Below are 18,267 nucleotides of genomic sequence, written 5' to 3' on the forward strand. Positions count from 1 at the left end.
TTTTTCTACAGGGTATATATTAAATAAATATCAAAATACAGGTGACCTGAAAACCTGAAGAAGAAGGGGAATGTATCCCAGGAATCAATCATCCCTATCAAGCCTAACCCCTGAAATCTGTTAGCAACAGTTACTGGTTGACACCATACAGCATTGGCAGCCAGAAGAGCCAGTGAGAGTGCTGCATGTCTGTTGGCACTGCTGCTAATTAAGGTCATTGAGGTCTTCATACATGATAATTGGATTTTAGTTCTGAGACAAAAGGTATAGAACCATTTCAGTGATAGCACAGCTGGACAAGTGAGAAAAATCTTATCAAAAACTAACAAGGAAAAAGACTGCGAATGGGCCGTCAACAAATCCATTTGCTTAGAAAATTAGGTTTTGTTACTGATGCTGCATTCTGCTTGGTTTTAAGGTATTAAAATTTGATTGTATAAAATTCCCAAAGCAGGGGAGACAAATTGGAATGACCTCACTGGCAGAATTGATGTTGGAAAACAAGACTGGATGACTATTTAAGAAGGAGGGATTTTTGCAGTGTATTGCTCTGGTGCCCAGTGAGAGGGCTGGATCTAGCTTTCTACAATACTCAGCCACTGTGTCACTCTCATCCATCTTTTCAATATTTTAGATCAGGATACCTTTGATTTTAGCACGGCAGGTCCTAGCTTATCAGCAGCAAAAAAGCAGCTAATTTCAAGGCTGACTGTAAGTGCAGTGAATGCTTAGACAACCTTTTCCCATGTCTAAATGGTGGCTGCAAATGCTGTTAAACATAATTACACACAGGTGCAGAGAACACCAAGGTTGACGACAGGAGACAAATGGGAGAACAGTGTTTCTCCTAGGTGTGAAGGTCACTTTTGGGGGAGTATTAATACTGCATTTACTGAGCTTTTATCTCCTCATACTAAGCACCTACTGACCGAGAGAATTAAAATAATTTAATTTAAAAAAATAAATAGAAAATAATACAAGGATTAGTCTTTTTAAAGGTTGTCTACAAAAACACTCAGTAAGGGTTAGGGGCAGATTTTCAATTCGATGTTTGTCTCCACCCCAGCACTAATTAGAACCACTTATTCCTGCTGAGTTTCTACATGCTTGTTGGTCCTCCAAAAACTTTGTCAGCCCATTGTCTACACACATATTATATTTCTTTCATCAGCTCTACATGCAATTTGAGTTCTGTGGGTGGCGTGGCAGAATCCTTCCTCTTCTTTTTTCCCTCGCTTTACTGAAGAAGAGGACTAATTACCCTGACCTTTCTTTCTTAAAATGTACTTATCTGGCTTTATTAGACAAATACTTCGCCCCCCAAACGACCATTTGTATACCAATGACTCATCCCACGTTACACTGAATTTGTGAATAATCTTTGTTTTTCTTGCATGCCTCCGGTGAACCAAGAATCCAAAAAACAGAGAAAGTTCTTGATGAATTGAAATCAGGGGGTTGCGTTTAACAACAGGAAAACTATATGAAAACATCCACTTACAGACTCTCACACAACTTGTGCAGAATATCCTAAGTTTTATTAGTCTAGTTGTATGCTCATCATTTCCCAAACAGACAGCCCTTTCCTATGAGGAACCAAACTGTAACTGGGCCATAACCTGATTTATCTATGCTCTCAAAGCCAGACTCCATTGACAATAACAGTAATTGTACCTTACTGTACACAGGAGCTGCTGGTCTTCCACTGCCTCAATCAGTTAGTTTGTTTGTGTTATTGTGTGACTTTGCTGAATCCAAACTAACCCTCAAAAACACCAAAATCAAACAGTAACACAAACAAACTAACTGATTGAGGCCGTGGCAGACCAGCAGCTCCTGTGTTTAGGAAGGTAAAATTACTGTTTTTGCCAATAGTCTGACTTTGAGGAAAGCACAGCTAAGTTTTGATTTCAGTTCAGTTCCCAGTCGGAAGGAGTTGTCTGTTTGGGAAGCACTGAGCATACGACTTAATAAGTGAGACTTGAGCCCTTTTTAAACAGGAATTGTGCAAATTTGCAGGAAAGCCCAATCAGTCTTTTTCAGCATTGGCAGTATAAAAACAAAATCGGGGAGTGCAGCAAAATGCCGCCTACCTACTTTTGTTTATACAGAATACGCCTTTTTCGGGGCAATGGGGGGCGTGAGCAAGTAACAAAACGTGTAGCTCAGCGTGTGCCGTAAACAGTGACATACTCTGAGTAGGCCTGTCCATCGTTCCCGTTACTTGACAGTTAATGACCTCTTTGTTTGCGAGGGCAAGGAGGGCGCGCAGTTTCTTGTCTCCCCAGTTGCTCATCTTTACAGTGTCTGTCAGGTTTGTGTTTCCCTCTTGCTGCTAGCTGCTTGCTATCAGCTGTTTCCTGTTTATCCACCGCCAGTGGGTCGCACGTGCGGCGTCATCAACAGCTCCTCCCACAAGTCTTCAACAGCCCCTCCCGTGGCGGAAGGGCGCCTCGTTCTTTTTAAACCAAAAAGGTTATGCCAATATGACTACCCTACAAGACGGAAAACTGGGCACCTCAGATCAACTCACCAATCCGGCTCTGTGTGTCTAAATGCTCGCAGCTTGCCGGCCAAATGGCCCAACATTCGCGGAAAATCTGGCAGTGTACAAGGGGCTAGAATGAGTGATGAATAAACGAATGGTAATTTGGGGGGTGAAGTATTCCTACTTAGGAATATTAAGGGGCTTCATGTAGGAGATTTTATCATTTATGATTCTGTAGCGTCTGTGATTAAACTGTAGCAGTACAGTCCCCATAATCATTACTATTAATAAACTGTGGACCATATCAACGTTCATAGCAAAGTCGTAGCCGTACTAGTCAACTTTATCAAACACATTCAAGTGACCTAAGATATCAAGATGGGGACAGGAATGTTAAGTGAATCTGGAGGAGGTCTATTTGATTCTTAAATACAGAAACACACACACATATATATTCATATTAATGAAGCGTGTCATACCTCTGGTAAGCCTCTTCCTTCCTTCTGCATGAAGTAATTCTTNAGAGCCAAAATGATGACAACTGTATCATTGTCCAAATATTTATGGGCCTGACTGTATATATTCATATTAATGAAGCGTGTCATACCTCTGGTAAGCCTCTTCCTTCCTTCTGCATGAAGTAATTCTTCTTAAACTCATAATAGCTGTTGTACTGATTCCAAGACTGCAGAAAGTCAAACCTACAGTAGACAGAGAGAAGAGCACATTCTGTTTAAGACGAGAGGTGAACACCCATAAAAGATAAGCCAGAGGATGATGAAGAGGTTGTACAATATCTGAACTGAAAGTTACTGATAAGACTCCCTAAAACCCAGATGTAACTGGAGCAATAGATTTATTTCTGCTAAGGACACTTACCGTGGATCATTCTTGGCACGGACACTGGCCTCAAACTTAAGACCGTTCCTAGCAACGTACTCAGCCAGCTTGTCTATGACTGGCTGGGTGTCAGGCGGTGGGGGGATGATGGCTGCTGTTGCTGGTGTGGAAACTTGAGCTTCAGGTTTCAAACTGTTTTCAGGGGAAATTAAAGATGTTAAGCTGATAGAAAAGCTTCAACTATTAAAACAGGTGTGATCTGTTCTTACGTGGGTCTGATAGCTCTATTAAATTACAGTCTTTAATTTAAGTGATTTCTCATACCCTATGCCTAAAGCAAATTAAGCTTTTTAATTAAAAACTTTGACTGAACTAAAAGTCAATGTTTGATCAGGTTCTCCAATAAAATTACTTTATCAATATCGTCTGTTTAATCAAATGGTTCATAGTATTTGATGTTTGATAAAGCAAAATACCAAAAACACAAAAAATTCAATTACACTTTAGAAGTCACTAAAACTTTAAGGAGAAATTGGCATTAGGGATGTCACTTAGTTCCTACCTGGTTTCTGGCACAACAGCAGAAGCAGCAGAGCTGGTGACCTGAGAGGGGGCTGTAGCTGGTGGTGCCATGGTGATAGTCTCAGGCTGGTTGGGTGTAGCTGCTAGACTAGGCACAGTCTCAGAAGATGCAGGGGGGGCCATGACAGTTGAGGGCATACTGCTATAGTAGGTGCTGGCATCTATGCCAGGGGGAGGCGGGGCCAGGCAGAACGTTCCATCAGGGAGCATGTAGTACCCGTAGTACATCGCTGCGGCATTAGCTGTGAAGAAATCAGGAGGAAATTATTACATCGATTTCCTTCCAGAAATGCTTTGATTGTGTCTGATGAAGGACAAAGACTTCCTGAACTTCATGTGGACATAAACTGCACATTTCAATGCCACCTTTTTCCACAGCCATACAATAAACACTAGCTTTAAGAGGATCAGGTAATCAGTTTTTGTTGAGACTATCACAGTTGTTGATTGAACTCTACAGTGAGCTTGAGGCAACATTTGGTATGGTGCTGTGATGTTTTACAGTGTACAGCTCTTGTGTCGATCCTCTGCACAGTTAGGCTGAAAAGTGGGAAGACCAATTGTTAAGGAGGTGAAATTATGGTGCTTTCACAAGAGTTAAGGGATGATTTACTAATTCATTTCAGAGTCCTGTCATGGCGATCTTTCTTTTTCAACCTTGGTGAAGAACATCAACAGGTCAGGGGAAAGTCATCTGCCACTGGAAATAGAATCTAGGCTTCTTTAGTGAGTCTATAAATAACAAAAACGCCACATTTGTGCTCAGCCACTGTGCTGAAATTACATCTTCAAGGCAGGAAAAGGTGGACAAAGACAAAGACTTTTATGGCCACGGTAATTTTACCCTTTCAAGGTTTTAAGTTTATCCCAAATCCAATGGTTTGTGTCTTGTTATTGTAAATAAACAGTGAATGCAAGCTGTTTGTGGAGGGTTTGAATACACCGGCAAGCAATGTGCAAATTTGATACATAACTGAGATATAAAAAACCTGAAACAAACCAAACGTATTAAGCGCTACTGCAAGAGCTTGCTTTGAGATTCCATGTTCTTAGTTTTGACCAAAGATGAAAGACATGACAGCTCCCCAAAAGTGAAGCCAAGACATTTTGATCACCTCCTGGAGGCTGGCTGCAGCATGGGACATAAACCCTTTCCCCTCTATGTTAGCAGATGGGACATGAACCAAACTAAAATATCAAAGTACACATCAAATAAGTTTCTTCAAGGATGATTTTTGTCATTTTAGTTAGTCCATATCACGCCGATTTTTGATCAAGTGTTCATTATTTGATGCTATAAAAATGGGGTCTGATGTCATGACTGAAAGCTGTGTGGGTCAGTCATTGTGCTCACAATCAATTTTACTGCTTGTGATTGGTTTGGACGAATGTATTGGCAGGAACTCGTTGCTGTGCTCTACTTCCTGATCGCCTCAGCGCGGACTCTGACTCCAAATCATGAAGATGGCAGAGCTGCATCGTCCGTCTCTACATACAGTCAATGGTTTTGACACAGATGAAAAGCATCCCTAAGAGTGGAGGCCAAGTGCATTCACATTGGCCACTGGACAGCCGCAAATCAGTGTGGTTGTTGTGGTCAGACCTCAACAGTTGAGTGGTGTTTAAGTGTTCATTATATGGCTTTAATAGGCCTTCTGTTGCTAAAGCTCGCTTTGTGTTGTGGCTGTTTTACGTGCTGTGCTGTCCTGTTCACCGTCAAGCTATGTTTTTATGTTGCAGTTAATATGTCCTTCGCAGTAATTAATTTAAATCAGCAGATTGAAGAGCATATAAATCAAGATATGACCTATGTGCGAATGGGTCATCTCCCTTATCAGTGGATTGGTATTACAAAGACTCTTAATGAAAAAAGAGAGGGGAAGGGGGGGTGGGGGGCAATGCAGGGACAGGAACAAAATAAATGGTCAATGTCAAAGTGGAGACAGTGTGATATTAACACATTAGTCACTGAGCTGGTTGACTTTAATGACATTTTCAATTTTCTCTAGTCAGGAAAATAGAAAACCACAGCAGGAGCTTTCATTTACAAACTTGACAAGTGCTACAGTTGAGATAAAGACTTAAGATGTGTAAGTGGAGGGCTGAAACGGAAATTAAATTGAATCCTTGGTCAGATAGAGAGATGGTCAGATAGATAGATGATTGGATCGCTAGATGCATTTCATAAATTGACTTTAATGTTGAAGCACGCTGGTGTTTTTGGAGCTGCTCTTGTTGTTTGGCGCTTAGCATACTCGTATCCATTAGGGTCAGAGGGAGTGATTGAATATACTAAATTAAGGGAGGGAATCCAGTACAAAAGGGGTAATGGAGCGACTTATTATCCACGCCCTATATTTACATCATAAGTGGCCAAACAAAATGTTCAAAGGACAACGGAAGGCTTTCTCTTTGGACCAAGTGTAGCATAGCTACATGGATGGGCAAATTAACAGCCCCCATTATGAGCAGCAATGCATATCATCGGCATTAAGCAGCTAGGTCATCCGCAAGCAATTTACTAACATCAACAGCCCTGTTCCTGCAGCACAGATCAGGTCAAAGGACACTATCCACAACTGTCTCTGGGATGAAAAAATTGTAGTAATGGACAAGGAAATAATCATGGGTCAGCAGGGGCCAATGACCACGTGTTTATTTGAGCAAGCAGTTCAGAGGGGGATAAAGGCATACAGGAAAAAAAATCACTTAAGCAGAAGTGCGATGACTAACACCGAGTGGGTTTGAATGTGACTCATCATTGACGGATAGGCATACGGCCATGCATACAGTATGTACGCCAGGCTTTCTTTTGAATTTAATGAAGGTGCTATTGTTTAATGTCATCCATTCTAAAAATGTCATTTTCATTATTTTCAAAAGGTCATCTTAGATGACACTGCATGTACGGGAATGATCAAGACACTACATTAGCCACAATAATGTTAGTAAAATTCATGTGATTTTATAAAGTAGCTTATAATAATAAAAATTATAAAGTTCTGTGTCGAAGAGGTTAATTGTGGTTCAAGTGCTTTTTAAGGTACCCTGTTACATTCAGGTACATTTTAACATAGACTATCAGAAAGGCCTATGGTGTTATTCTGAGTAGAAATTTTAAATGGTAAATGGACTGCAAATGGACTGTATAGCCCTTTTAAAGTCTTCCAACCACTCAAAGCACTTTAACACTACATGTGACATTCACCCATTCACACACACATTCACACACTGGTGGCTGAGGCTATCATACATGGTGCCCCCTGCTACTCCGTAACCATTCACATGCATACACACACACACCGATGGAACAGCCATCGAGAGCGATTTGCGATTTTATCTTGCCCAAGGATACTTCGGCATGCGGACTGGATGAGCCGGGATCAAACTGCCAATTTCCAATTAGTGGACAACTCGCTCTACCTCTGAGCCACAGCCTCTCTGCAGTGTTTTGGTCCAGACCATCTAAACCGTCACCAAGTCATGGCCAAGACCAGACTGTACCGAGACCAAGCCGGACCAGTGTGACTCCTACAATGCATAACACTCTATGATAAAATGTGGAACATGCAAATCATAGGCACTCTTTTAACTGATCTGAAAGATCCACATTCCCATAAAATCATCCACAGAAAACAAATAAAGATTCCTCTTAATGCATCGTTGGCAGTCATACTGTATATAAGTGTGTATTTATAAGTGTATCATGAGAAATGTCGTAATAAAATAATCAAAAGGTTTTGCAGAGGTAAATTTCATGTGTGGAAATCTTCCTTTGTTTTCTATGAGCATACAAATACAATCAAACACTAGGAATCTTATTCAGCACCTCTTTTTTATACAGGCAATTTAGTAATATCCCCGTATTTGTTGTCTTGAGCTAAAATCCTAAGTCGTCTTTGCCTGAAAACCAGACAAGACTGGGTAAAAATGTGGTCCGGGACGAGACTTAAACCTTCAAAAGATGATCTTGAGACTGGTCTCAGACCAAGACCAATCTACCAGTCTCTGGTACTAAAACACTGCCGCTAGGTGTAAGATTGGAAAATTTCTGATTTTGATAACTCCTATTGGTGACAGTGACAGAGAGCAATGATCTTGTGTCCATGTCATGCAAAAAAGACAAGACTTTCTCTGTTGTGTTGCACTTTAAACTCACTTTTCAATGATTTAACTTTTTTCATGGGAGCATTTCTTGCTGTTCAGTCAGGAACACTTTAGTCAACTTTATTTCCATTTGCAGTATTATATTTGGCAGTATGGCTCTGTTCTGTGGCCTCTCTGCCTTTCCTCGGGCCTGCCCAGACAGCCTCTTCCACGTGCCTACATGGAAAGCCTAAGGCAGAGAGAGCAAACCTCTCTGCCCTTCCATGTGCAAATGAGGTGAGCCTGGGGCAGAGAAAGCAAACCTCCCTGCCCTTCCACGCGCCTACATGGAAAGCCTAAGGCAGGGAGAACAGCAGCAAAGACCCTCCAGGAACAGAACAGAGCAGCATCAATGACAAACAGAAATGACATTGATAACTCAGACACAGCATGAACAGGAGGAGCTGGAGTGGAGGCGGGTTGCAAAGCAGCTTGCAGAGGAAGCAGCAACAGTAGGCAGGCCAGAGCCTACTGAATGAGATTCACCAATTGGTTGCATAGAAAGGAATCATGTGATCTATCAGCTGACTCCCTTCCATCAATCAGCTGCTCCATCAGTTCATTGGGCTGTTTGAGATCAGCTGATGCAGCTGGGATGTGAGCTGGGCTTGACTTTGTGTCCTGCCTGAACTGACACTAAGCTCAATTTTTTTGGGCGGTGTATAAGTTTTGCCTTTTGTTCATAGTCTGGTATATCACATTAACTTACTGTCTGTCTGGCATTTTACAAAGCGTGTGAGTGTAATTCTTGAGTGGGACTATAATGAGTATGCTTTAATTTTCATTAATACACTCTCTAACAAAATAAGATTCATTCAAGTCAATTATTTGTTGCATTTTGATCCCCTTTTGAGATGCAATATGTGTTGCTCAAACATTCTCAGGCTCTGGCAGGTCTAATTGAAATTTTGCACGCCCCAAGGACACTTTTTCATTTAATTCTGACCTGACCCAGAACCCAGGTGGACTAGAACATGTGGACCTGAGAGCTGGTTCAGGTCCAGTCCTCTGGTTTTCAGGTGTGGTCTGCAAGCTCAGTGTTACTTTGCTGAAAGGCGTTAAAAATACCCCTATATCTATCATAGACTATGGGCAGCATTAAGTAGTGGGGAGTTGTGTGGAACAACCAGCAGTAGCAGAACACTATAAGCAGAAAATGGCTCAAAAGGAAGAAGTCAAATGCCAGTTTTCTGTGGTCAACAGAACTCTTAGAAAAAATGCAGTTTTAATACGGGCACAGTAGGGCTCTGTGCTCAGTGGTGGACAAACGAGAGCAGCCATACTTGGCCGAGGGGAAAACAGATGAAGATGAAAAAGTAAAGACAACAAAATAAAGTATACCAGACCCGACATGTGATCAAGCCTGGCGGAGTCCTCATAAATTGAAGATGACTTGTCTTTTGTTCAACGAAAAAAAAAAAATATATATATATACATATATATATATACTCACGATCAGCGGTGTACTGCGCTGGTGTGGTGGATGCAGCTGGGTCTGTCACTTCCTCTGGTTCAGCTGCCACTGTCGCCGCGCCATTCCTTTCCTGTCGGGCTTTTCGTACAAGTGCTGCCAGTGGATGATCTGGGTCCATTACTTTTAAAGGCTGCAGAAGAAGAAGAAGGCCAGCTTGGTAAAACCAGTCAATTATTTATCTTCTGTGTAGGAATGCTCAAACCATTGAGATCATAACACATGCGTATCATCAGAAACAGAGCCGTTTCACAGTAATAATATAATACATATAAATATTCAAACCTCTATGAAGTCAGACACCTTAAAATGTTGTGCAATATTTAAGCATTGCATACAGAATTTAATAGTTAACCCATAAAATATGAAATATGAATCATTAAGAGCAAATTAGAGTGGCTGATTTGAAAAGGAAAACCCTCTTGATGGGAGGCAACTGTCAGACAGCTTGCTATTAAAAGGAGCTCATTATGTTTCTTTAAAAAAGACATGCTTCCATTCTTGCCGCTCCGTCACAGACTAATGGCTGTTCTCCTGACAATGCACATGAAAGTACTAACAAAAAACTGTTACAGCATGAAGACAAGGAAACAGAATATAGTTATTAGAGACTGCAGTAATAGACACAGGCAGTACTAACAGCATGTACATCTCAGTCACCTGGAAGACAGGGGTCGACTACCATCTAGAAGCTGTAGAATACTTTCGCAACATTACATTTTCCATTTGACTCCTTTAGATGTTCACACTATGGTCACTATCCAATGAAAACCATTCTCCTACAGGTAACTTTCCGGTATTTTTTCAATCTGGACCCGATTTTCTCGTGTTTTTGAGTCTAAGTGACAAATGGGAACAGCAAGTTTTGGAATCGGTCCAGTATTGAGCAAGAGCAGAGAAGCCGGCAGCAGCTATAATCAGCTGGGGCAATTATGAAGCATCAATTTAAGTCCACTAAAAGTGTTTGTATTTGCCACAGACAGGCTCACATTATTATTTTAAGTGTCCGGCAACATTATGGAAAGGATCCCTACAAAGATCCCGTTTTTTGTTAAAGAGTAAGATCCCTTTGTTTAACCTCCTGAGACCCTGTGTACTCATATAAGGACATCTCATTTTGAGTTTACTTGACGTTATACTTCATTCTACTTAATTTAGATCTGTTGTCCTCGTTCATGGACACTTTTTTGTCCCACCTAGTGAACCTAGCAGAGCGCTGAAGAGACAATCAAACTTGACTATCTGGAGGAAGTGAAGTTGTAACAAGGTTTCTGTCGGTGAACATGCAGAAGAATCATTTTCACAATGCACTAATCCATGTAAAACCAAGATGGCAGCCATCTCTGCTAAATCGGTCTGCAGCTGATCCTGACACAAAAGTGGACATGGTCCATAACTTGATCACATTTTATGGTTGAAACTTGTTTATTCATGATTAATGTTTGTAGTTTGATATGGAATACAAATGTGACTAATTTTAGTAACAGTAACAAGCTAAGACACTGTTAATTAGGAAGTAATTAGGACTTAATTATCATTGACAATGTTCATTTATTTATTTTTTACACTAATCAGGTCCTACTGATCCCAAATAGCTAGGAGAAATTAAAAATGCATACCAAACAAAAGCTCGGGTCTCAGGAAGTTAACCAGAAACAGCCCTGAAATCATTATCGCAAAACCCACCAGACTCTATTTAGATAAACACTAATTTTAGCTTATGTAGAGCCAGCATATTCACATCTAACAGGGTGAATTAAGGGTTTATTTCAACCAAACCACAGTTGGCGATTGTTGGAACAGTGCAAAGATGAACCAATATGGTTTTTGTGAGTTTTACTTTGTTTCTGTCGACCCTGAATGAAGCGTGTTTTATGATGATAAAATTACTGCTTATTTAAATGGAGTCTGTGGGGTTGGCGATATTGATTTTAGGGCTGTTTCTGGTTAAACAAAAGGACCTTAGTCTTTCCCCAAAGGTCGATCCATGAATGGGATCCTTTCCATAATTTTGTCAGACACTTAAAATACTAGTGTGAGCATGTCAGCTTCAAAAACAAGCACTTTTAGTGGCTGTAAATTGACAGTGTACAAATGCCCTTAGCAGTTACACTGCAGCCTGTTTCATTTGCTCAATGCTAGACCAATTTAGAAAACTGTTGATCCCATTAGTCAATTAGACACAAAAACATGGGAAAATAGGGTCCATACCTAAGTTACCCTTTAAGCTACATAAGTCGTGTAAAAACCCACCGGATTGCCTTTAAATGCCCCGAAACAAAACCTGGTTGTTTTTCTAGCCTCATTAAAATGCTTTTTGCAGGAGAGCATCACAATATAAAGTAGCAACTATATCCAACAGGTAAAGCTCCACACTGGGTGGCCTATATTTTATTTACATTACCTTCACCAGCTCCTCCAGGCGAGAGCACTTTTTAGGGGCAAACAGGCTGGGATGAAGGTAACTGCCATCCCCGTCCTCATCTGAATCATCAGAGTGGGATTCTACAGCAAGACAGTAAAGAAAGGAGTGAACATGTGTATGAACATATAATTAATGCAGAGTAAATGTTTCTCACTGTATACTGATATTTCCTACAATAATTACAGTACATGACACTTCTTGAGTCTGCAAATGTAGTGTCTGTGTGAGGAAATTACACGTATGGATTCAGTGACTGCGTTTTATAACTCACCCTGCGACTGCTCCTGCTTCTTGGCCGAGCCAAGGTTGTATCGACCTTCCTTCATGGCCCGCAGGATGTGTTTGTAATAAGGGTTCAGGTAATGGTCGAAGCGAAGAAAGTCGAACTGGGAGTTACCGGACTGCTTGGCTTTCAGGACGATCTCAAACTGAGCCCCCTGCTGAGATACGAAGTTGGCTGTCCTCTCGATGATGTTGTGGGTCTTAATGGTTGCCGGCTACAAAAGAAAAAGAAAAAGAAAATTGAGAAAAGAGCATACATGTTCTGAATAACAAATTTCTTGGTTTCTGAAAAAAATAATTAATGTGCAGAAACAGGAAATATGTCCAGTAGAAGCTATGTTGAAGCTCAAGCCAAAGTAATGAAAAATAATGACCTGTACGACACACAAGAGGGAGTGTTCCTGACAGCCGCATATAACATTAAAATGCCACGCACAGTTCATGAAGGGCTTCTTCATACCAAGGACACAAGCCATTTTGTCTCTTAGGCATTTTCATGCCGGGCACTCTTATGTTCATTGTGATGACATTAATTCTTAAAATACACATGGGGTGGAAATCAGTGGAACAAGAAGTGGTCCATTATTCATTCATTATTGTCCCCCTTGTGTGCTTTTAATGATTAACCATTGTCATTACCAAGAGAGTGCAGAGAAGTGCAGCAATCTCTGAAAAGAACACACATATCTCATTAAGATGAAAGTCATAATAAATACCACTTTTCAGGACAGCGGCCAGAAAGATGCCAGTGTCCAACACTAACAGACCATTATTGTGTTCTAAGCTGCCAAGGACTTCTTGACATACAAGGGCCTCTCGCACTCCGATTTATGGACGTGGCTATTAGGTAAAAAGGGGGTGTGTTATACTTGTTTTATGTTGATGTGATATACACCAAAAAAGCATCCTCTGCCACGCCTAGAATCGAGCAACAAGACCCAAAGCAAAACATAACTTAACGAGTAACAGTCATAAAGCATGCCAGCACCCTGAGAGTAGAACGTGGAGTTTACAGCCATTTGTTATCTCATGCCCACACAAAGAGGAGTCATCTTGGCCCCGTCAGCTGAGGTGAATGCCCATTAGTTATGGCATCCTTTTCAATCTGATCTGGGACCTTTGCTGCATATCATCTCCCTCTTGTCACATATTTTTTTTCTGTTGTGACCACTGTCTGCTATCAAGTAGAGGTAAATTCCACTGATATCATAGTTCAACAGAAAAACAAATCAATAATAAACGGCTCCTGCATGTATACTGCAGTTAGACTACTGATATTTGCATCCTGGTTAGCCAGCATGACATGCATCATGCCTTGGTTGACTTTGGCCCAAGAGTGCATTCTCCACATACTGCCTGTTATTCTCTGCTACAACTGCTACAACTATCAAATATCAAAATGAAAACTCCAATATAAGGCTGCCCCTTGAAAGTCAGAGAATCAAATCATCACTTGGAGACCTCTCAGTCAACTAAGATTGCCTAAAGTCGAGCACTCAGGGTTTTTTTTGTTTTTTTTTTTTGGTTGTATGTATGTATTACTAATTTAAGAACACAGAGTTGCAACAAAATAAGTGATCACTTGACAACATTGACTCCCGTGTGTGCACGGCGAGAGAGGAGAAGGAGAGACGCTGTGCTGCTGCCCGAGGAGCCGCTGACTGAGTCCCCTCTAAGGTAACTTTCTAAAAGAGTCTGAGAAGTCCGGGGCTGTTCATAAAACATTCAGGACGCCACAGTTTATTCCACACTACTGAAGCTGCTCCTCTTTTTCAAACTACCATGGAGTTGGTAATAATTTCACTTTCAACCAAGCTTGTTGTTGCCATGGGTAACGGTATGACGTCAATATGTCAACAAGTTGAAATATCTCGATATGAATATCAAAAATTATACATCATGAACGAGATGATATGCCACACCCCTACTTCTGGGGATGTAAGACTTTGCTGCAGAGTGAGTGCTCTTGACTTTCATGCTTCTCTTTGGTACAGACAGCTACAGGATACAGAGACTCTGCATCATAACGCTCCAAGGTAACGTTATCTTCTCTCTTCTGTTCAGAAGCACACAGCCTCTGGCTTTTGTTTGACGTCTAGTTTCAGCAAAAAATGTTTTTGCAGATTTCCAGTCCATCATTAGCGCAGTTAGCTTGGTTACAATATGAATTAATTAATTCATTCCACATTTTATATCTTTTTTTTCTTCACTCTTTTACTGTAAATCTGTATCCTTTATTATGTTTTATATTTTATTGCTCTGTAAAGCGCTCTGAATTGCCCTGGTCTATGAAATGTGCTATACAAATAAAGCTGCCTTGCCTTGCCTTTCCTATAATACATGAATACTGTCACATTTAACGTCCCGCTGAGCCCGTTCAAACTCTCAAACTCTTCATGGAAAAAGAAAAATTGATGAGTATTCATATTGAAGAGCCAAAGCTGAGTCAACTGACATCATTCTGAGATGGGTACAGCTCTACTCCAATGTGAATAGTCTTTCAAACTAACGACAGATAGACGACACTGAAATGTTTTCAGACAGAAGGATATTCCCTCACAACTTAGAGAGTCGACATTTCATATTATATGCATATCATGTGCGGCAGTTATGTTATGCTCTGCATGTATTCACAAGAGTGTTTTGGCTGTTTTATACCCAGCATGCTATATACTGAATATGGACACAGTCCACGTCAACATTAAAGCTTGTCTTTGCTCTCATGCATAAGAAAGTGGCAGCTGAAAGGGGTCGTTGAGGGTTCCTGTTGTGGACAGGCCTGGTCCTCAGGGAAGATTGTTAGACATAAAAACAGCAGATGGAACAAAGCAACAGCAATGGAGTTTAAAAAATTCAATCTATTATCCCCTGCTTGTTGTTATGTCAATGTGAAGCTTCGCCTGTATGTATACATGTATATTTCTACATACAGAGAATGTCTGCTCTTTTGTAGCAGAACTGTAACAACATATAATTTTATACAATACATAAACCTTTCATTTAAAGGGAAAGAAAAAGAGGTGTCACTGTGCATAGCAAATGCTTGAATAGATATTGATTGGACTGTCATTTAATGATGAGATCTTTCAAGATCTGAGTGGATTATCACCTCAAACAGTAATATATAGAAATATTAACATTGTGAACACATCCTGATCCCAGTTCTAAAAAATGTTATCAGACCAATCTATTCAGCTTGTACTCAGTCTCCTATAATTGTCACTGCATATATGGTTGAAATAATGTCTGTCAACCATTTATAGTTCAAGCACTGCATTTCTGAATGTTGCGGTGATATTATTTCATCGGATTGTTTAACATTTGATAGTTTTTTTAATCTTTAAAAGGCTGCAGTTGTACCATATGGAGTTGCAGCAGGATGCACTTCCAAGAACCAAACAATATCTGACAAAAAACCCCGAACCAGACAAAAATGTTTAAGTTCTTTGAGGAAGACTAACACCATCAACCTGGCAGCCATGCGATGCAGATGCTGCCTCTGGACCACCCAAAAAGCACAGGAGCTGACTGGGGAAAAGACTGCAGTCAAGCCAGCTGTCACTCAAATCTCCGTGGTCAAACCAGCTGCCACTAAAGTTGGAGTGCACTCGTATTCTGACCTTTACGGTCAATGGATTGAAACAGCCTACGATACACGGAACTTTAGCCCTATTTGGACGGGATTAGTTCAACGTGGAGACGTGGGGTAAAGTAATTATTACCAGGGATTTTAGTCCTGTCCGAACACGCCATGTCTGTAATCATTACGGATAACGTCAGTAAAATTTACAGCGACTTTTACCTTCTGTAAAACGGTCCGGAGAAAATACCTCGGGTAATATTAATCCCGTGTGAACGCGATCCTCTGTAAAATTTTTGTAAATATTTCGTCACGTCCTCTTTACAACCATTCTTCCATGTTTACAACTAGTTTTCAGTGTTTATTCGATGATGGAGGCACTTGAAGAAGCATTCGGTGTTGTTGGAAGTCGTGATAGTGGACATTCTTTTAATGATTGCATAGCCCTACGTGGGAGACCAATCAAAAAGGTCGAGAAGAGAGCACTTTTCAGAGCCACAAGACTTCTGGTTGTGTTAGGTAGGCCTAATATAAGTCCATATTGCTAATCATTGTGTGCACACAATCCTGATCATGGGCAATATTTCATATTGGGCTAATCATTGATTATTTTTACACATACAGGAAGCAACGTAGCATGCACATGTCGACAGGGAGGTGACGCCAGGGCGCAAACAGAGTTACCACTCCCATCTCTAGTAGAATTAGGGAGATTTCTTGTCCTGTGCAAATCGGACATTTATATTACAGACATCCTCCAGTAAACTGACATTAGTCCACATCCCTATGTAAAACTAATCCCATCCGAATAGTACTGAAGTCCGCTTTTCAAAATAAGGTGCTCACACATAGTATATAAATACATATATTGAAATTAATTGGTCCACACCACCCCTCCAAGACAGTTCATCTACGCCAGGGGTCTTCTATGTTTTTTAGTCCAAGGACCCTTCAGCTTAAAGAGAGACAAAGCAGGGGCCGCCAACCACACACAGAATATTGTATAAAATAGTATATAAAACTGGGCAGATGGAGGTCGTCAGGAAGAGGGCTATATCAGCCTCGGGCTGCAGTCTTGACCTATATTTGCTTTTCAAGGTGAGGGAGGAAACATTCATAAAAAATAAGCTGTTGCAAAAGCAAAATATGTTGAAATCATGTAAATATTAATAACATTAATTTGGTGCCCCCCCTGCAGTAACCCTGAGAACCCCCTCGGGTTCCCTAACCCTCTGTTAAAGACCTAGGATCTAGAGGGAACACTGTATAGGCCCTCTGTGATTATCACATCAGTATCCACGCATACATTTACATATACATCTAGATTTACATTTAGAATTCTCATGCAAGGCGTGCCATCACATCAGTTTGCCGCTGTAATAACAGGCTGTCTGAATGTAATTACTGTCTCTCCCTCTCAAACCAAACAACTAGAAACATTACTCAATATTCAAAATACACAGAAAGAGGACAAGACAGTTTCCATTACTGTCATATACTTCGACTGGCAGGGTTCACATATGCACACCTTATTTTTACGGTCTTCATATCACAATTGTGACCAAAAGTTTAATACCACTTCATGGTTTTTTAAGCACTGAGTGAGCTACTAGATGTTCTCAGCCTCTCTGAGTGGAAGACAATGCCATCAACCACACATTTATTCTGTTAGCTGAACCTTCACAGTGGCAAAACCAGTCTAAGTCTGTTAAATTTAATGGTAATTAAGACTTTTAATAAAACATCATGTTGTTGATTCAACATTTCTCATATCAAGGGAAAGCCAGACATTCCTTATCAGACCCGAACAATTTGCAGCCAGTGAAGAGCAATTTCTGTGCCTGGCTCCAGAAACTGCAGCCGCCTTGATCTTGTGAGTTTATCACTGCCTACGTCTGCACGAGGTCAGAGCGAGTCGGGATCAAGCTGAACAGAACCAGCATGCACTGTGTGCTGCCACTAGGAGAATGGTTCCACACATCCCTGTCATTGTGTAAACCCACTGTACATATGCATGTTTATATGCTGTGTATAAATACTGAGCGTAAGAGCACAATAGGGCCTCAACAACAGTAAGCCAGATGGATATTTAATACTCACCAGTTCCACATCAGGAGGGATAGCGAGCCCTGGGGGAGCGACGTACGGTTCCTCACTCTCCTCAGGCTCTGCCTCTTCTGTGCAAGTGAAGAGACGTTAGGAAAAAAAAACAAATGAGATTAACTCTTGTTAGTCATTTGTAACAAAAGGTAAATAAACCCTGCTGGAAATAGACCCAGTTGAGCAGTAACGTGAGATTCCATCCATTATACAAATACATCTCTGTGAAACACCACACTTTCCATCCACTATCCTTCATCCGCACTTGATAAAAATATACAGGTCAGGTGGAAGCGAGATTAACATTTTTAATGTTGTACTGTGGGGAGTTTGCACAGCAATAAAAGTGAGAA

General features: G+C 40.8%; 1 protein-coding gene across 2 annotated transcripts in view; it reads right to left on the reverse strand.

Annotated features, from left to right (window-relative positions):
* The window catches only part of sfswap (splicing factor SWAP), an 80,981-nt gene that overhangs the window by 55,132 nt on the left and 7,582 nt on the right, over positions 1-18,267 (reverse strand). For both annotated transcript variants that reach the window (XM_050053580.1, XM_050053581.1), the window contains exons 4-10: positions 17,915-17,991; positions 12,224-12,449; positions 11,932-12,032; positions 9,510-9,660; positions 3,891-4,152; positions 3,368-3,520; positions 3,096-3,189 (exon numbers count right to left, since the gene is read on the reverse strand). In XM_050053580.1, the coding sequence (XP_049909537.1) occupies positions 3,096-3,189; positions 3,368-3,520; positions 3,891-4,152; positions 9,510-9,660; positions 11,932-12,032; positions 12,224-12,449; positions 17,915-17,991 (1,064 nt within the window). The remainder of the gene's footprint in view (positions 1-3,095; positions 3,190-3,367; positions 3,521-3,890; positions 4,153-9,509; positions 9,661-11,931; positions 12,033-12,223; positions 12,450-17,914; positions 17,992-18,267) is intronic.

Source organism: Epinephelus moara, chromosome 9, assembly GCF_006386435.1.
Source record: "Epinephelus moara isolate mb chromosome 9, YSFRI_EMoa_1.0, whole genome shotgun sequence".
NCBI classification, from domain to species: Eukaryota; Metazoa; Chordata; class Actinopteri; order Perciformes; family Serranidae; genus Epinephelus; species Epinephelus moara.